This window comes from Pundamilia nyererei, unplaced genomic scaffold (genome assembly GCF_000239375.1).
Source record: "Pundamilia nyererei isolate P.nyererei 1_Seehausen unplaced genomic scaffold, PunNye1.0 scaffold00077, whole genome shotgun sequence".
Classification (NCBI taxonomy): domain Eukaryota; kingdom Metazoa; phylum Chordata; class Actinopteri; order Cichliformes; family Cichlidae; genus Pundamilia; species Pundamilia nyererei.
Genome location: NW_005187478.1, coordinates 2,797,188 through 2,801,030, shown reverse-complemented (window position 1 = coordinate 2,801,030; position 3,843 = coordinate 2,797,188). Strand labels below are relative to the sequence as shown.

Below are 3,843 nucleotides of genomic sequence, written 5' to 3'. Positions count from 1 at the left end.
TTTTTTTTTACACTAATAAAGTTGTGGAATTATATCGATATCAGTTATATCGTTATCACAAATTTTCCAATATATATCGTGCTAAATATTTTTGTCCATATTGCCCTGCCCTACCTCATACATATAGAAATTACCAAAAGCATCCTGTCTCCAAACCCTGCTGCTGTAATATGGTACCTGTATGGTCTTGAGGTTGGTGAGCAACAAGTTTTGGTTACGTTGTTCAGCCAGCATGGCTTCCTTCTCTCGACTGAGTCGACTCTCTGCTTGTCTCAACATGTCTCTCTCTTTTGTCAGGTTCTCCACACGCACCTACAGACAGAGGCCGGTTACTGACAAAATGACAAAGGTGACAAAAGTGCCCATGAAACAACAAATATGACCATGAACTTGATCCAAATTCAGAGAATCATATATGTAATATTTTGTTCTTGCTCTCACCAAGAAAGATTATTTTTGTTTTGTCTCGTTCAGACCCAAAAGTACACATGATTAGAATTTTAACTTACTAGGAGCACATTCATTTCCCTTTTTATTCCGTTTATGTTTATGAAGCAACTGCAAAAGCTACGTGAACATAAATTGCTAACTGGTTACGCCTTTATGGGGCAGTCTGGTTTTATTTTTAACATGTAGGTGTCATGTGTGGCTCAGCCATTAAACTGCGAATCCGCCAATGCTAAAAGATGTTTGAAGTAAATGTGCAATTGAAGCCTAAAACGCACATTGATACAGTCTACTATAACCTTTCTTCCCAATCATTCATAGTGACGTTTAATGTACTTCCAAGGTGAGTTAATATAAACTTCTCAGACATTTCACAGGTGTTTAATAGACCAAACCAGAAAGAACTCTGGAGTATTGAAAATCCTCTCTTGTTTTGATCAACTCAGGCTGCTGAAACCTAATGTACAGAGAGGCAGATGTACTTTTGGGCCATTTCCATTGCAAGGAGAGAAAAGAAGGCGCGGAAATTTTACAAGACAAAAATCTGTCAACCGGTCTTTTAGGTTAAAAAGCAGACAGACCCATTAGTCTAGCAAAATAAGTTATAAATAAAACTCCTTGCAGTGGTCAAGTGGCCCAGCTGTAAATTAAGTTATTACAAGTACAAAAAAAAAACATGTGCCTAAATTAAGCTACTATGTTAATATTATCTTAGGAAAATATTGGTTTTAATGTTTAATGTTCTCCATAAGTCCCTTTATCTTTCTAGCCGTCCTGATCCCTACTGCTTGTCTTGCTCACCTCTTCCAGAGCAATTTTTTCATTAGCCTGCCTCAGGTCCTGGCTCATTGTGTGGATAATGTGCTCGTGTCGCTGGGCTGTTACAGACATCTTTTGGTTCCTCTCCTGAAGGATAACGATCTCTCGGCGGTATGCTGATACAGCCTCCTGGAGTATTTCGTATCTGGTATTTAGAAACACACACACAGATCTCAGCCTTTAAAAATAAATCCTGGCAACTCCCAGTACTACCCCTAAGCCTCCTGGTAGACACAGCAATGGTATCAATGCTACATCACTTTGTTTTTAAGTTATTGCATTCACAAGATTGAGAAAAACTTCTTCTGACCTTGAGGTCACTGACATTCAAACTCGTACAAGATTTTTAATAGATGCAACTATTGTATCAATTTGAAAACTGAGTCACTGCATTTAACGACAATACTCCTTCAGCCGTTTACAGGCAAGCGGTAAAAAAAGCATAAACTGTCACATTAGTGTTTTGTGTCCTAAACCCACCGCTTGTTGCTGAACTCCAGCTGAGAAGTCAGCTTGGCATGGCTGGAGCGGAGTTCCGTCAGCTGCCTTTGCAGCCGATCATTGGTTTCATTCAGTATCCTGTCGTTCTCTGCCTTCTCCTTCTTATACAGCGCGAAGGCGTCATTGAGCTGGGAACAGACGGACATCAGAAGAGCTTCAAGAATTCGATTCCTAACTCAACATTCACTTTCATATAGAGATGTGCTCGTGTGTACCTGTTTTAAAGCTGCTTTTGTCTGAGCATTCGGTGCCGACTCTGCAGCAGCAGCTCTCTGAGGAGTAGAGCGAGTAGCTGGTATTGAAGAGCGGCCCTGTGCAGGTTGGGGAGAAGAGTCTTGACCTGAAGTTGCAAACAAAATAAATAAATAAAAATAAAAGCTTGACTGTGTGTGTATTCACCAACAAAGATGCTACATACAGGTCTTAGTATTTTTTTGTCACCTTGAGGGGGCAGACTGAAGCCAGTGCTCTGTGTCAGCAAAGCCTTGTACATGTCTCTCTGCCTTGCATTTGAATCTGCCAGCTGTTTCTGCTGGTTCCTCTGCTCTCTCAGTTGCTCCACCTCCTTATGCAGTCGATCCACACTGGACTCCAACTCTGATATCCTACAAGAAACCAAGGGCACATACTTCACGTTTAAAATAGACAGATATTTTCCCTGATTAACTACGATAAATAAAGATATCAGTTGACTTCATAATTAACTGGTTGAAAACAGTAATGTGAATACCAAGATAAATAATGTACCATTATTAGCTAAAATGTTATTAATTTGCAATATTGTTAAAAATACTACAATAAAGTATTTAGAATCCCTGTTCCATGACAGGTAAAATAGCTATAATTCAATTTGATAATTTGCAAATGAATTAAACCCCATATTTAATTAAAATAGTGCAAATGCAAGATTTAAAAGGTTGAGTCTGAGTTCACTCTTAGGAACTTGGAAATTTGCAGTTTAGAAAACAAAACAATGTTTAAAATTTTCAGCAGCTCAGTAGTTCGTTGCCTAAAAAGTGTCAAAAAATATTTTCATGGAATGAGTCTGGACTACATGCTCACCAGTTTAGCCATGCTGTTGCAGAATGTGTTTTAGCATTAATAATAACAAATAAATAATAAAGCTGAATTTAATTGCAATCACTTCAATCACTCACCCACAGAGTGGCAGCAAGCCTCTAACGCAGCGGTCTCCAACCTTTTTTGCACCACGGACCGGTTTATGCCCGACAATATTTTCACGGACCGGCCTTTAAGGTGTCGCGGATAAATACAACAAAATAAAACTAGTACCGGTACCGAAAAAAGAAGATTTATTCATAACACACGTGAAAAGACCCAGGAAAACCGAGTAAACGATAAAAATGATAACAAAATAACGCTGAAAAACGATAAAAACCCTGAAAACCATACATTTCACACCTGAGCCTCAACTCTCGCGGCCCGGTACCAAACGACTCACGGACCGGTACCGGTCCGAGGCCCGAAGGTTGGGGATCGCTGCCCTAATGCATCTTTTGAGATTCCTTAATCAATCTTTGATCAAATTACCTAAAAACAAATGCTGACTAGTCCTACTATGACTACCACACCAGACATTACAGTCCAATCTTTTGTCATCTCAGTGGCGTGAAGACACAAAACTCCCAATGGTTAGATTGATTTGCTTCTGTACATCCAATTAAAATCATGTCTACTAGTTACTGAAAGTTCAGTGTTAAGACATTTGTGTTACTGCATTGTGGACACAATTGTACACCAATTATAAAAATAAGTAGCAGGGCTAAATATAATAGCCCCATCACATTTACCGTGCTGATGTTACTTGGCTCTGCTGTTTGTCCTTCTCCTCCTCCAGCTCCCTCAGCCTTCCCAGAAGGCTTTGGTTGTGCCTCTGGAGCTCCTCCACACTGCGGAAAGACAGCTGGTGAGGGCTGATCACCTCTGAAGTCCTAGAAATGTCAGCAGAGCTGCCGTCATCCTTGGTCACGTGGTTGCCCCTGGCTTCCTCCAACTCCACCAGAAGACCACACACCTGGAGAGAAATGAATCAGTGCAAGCTCTACTCTGTGTTTG

At 40.2% G+C, this 3,843-nt stretch overlaps 1 protein-coding gene across 4 annotated transcripts in view; it reads right to left on the bottom strand.

Annotated features, from left to right (window-relative positions):
* Positions 1-3,843, bottom strand: part of LOC102205074 (nucleoprotein TPR-like) — a 33,263-nt gene that overhangs the window by 22,021 nt on the left and 7,399 nt on the right. For all 4 annotated transcript variants that reach the window (XM_005737577.1, XM_005737580.1, XM_005737578.1 and 1 more), the window contains exons 14-19: positions 3,579-3,802; positions 2,209-2,372; positions 1,983-2,107; positions 1,747-1,895; positions 1,249-1,411; positions 178-312 (exon numbers count right to left, since the gene is read on the bottom strand). In XM_005737577.1, coding sequence (XP_005737634.1) covers positions 178-312; positions 1,249-1,411; positions 1,747-1,895; positions 1,983-2,107; positions 2,209-2,372; positions 3,579-3,802 — 960 coding nt within the window. The remainder of the gene's footprint in view (positions 1-177; positions 313-1,248; positions 1,412-1,746; positions 1,896-1,982; positions 2,108-2,208; positions 2,373-3,578; positions 3,803-3,843) is intronic.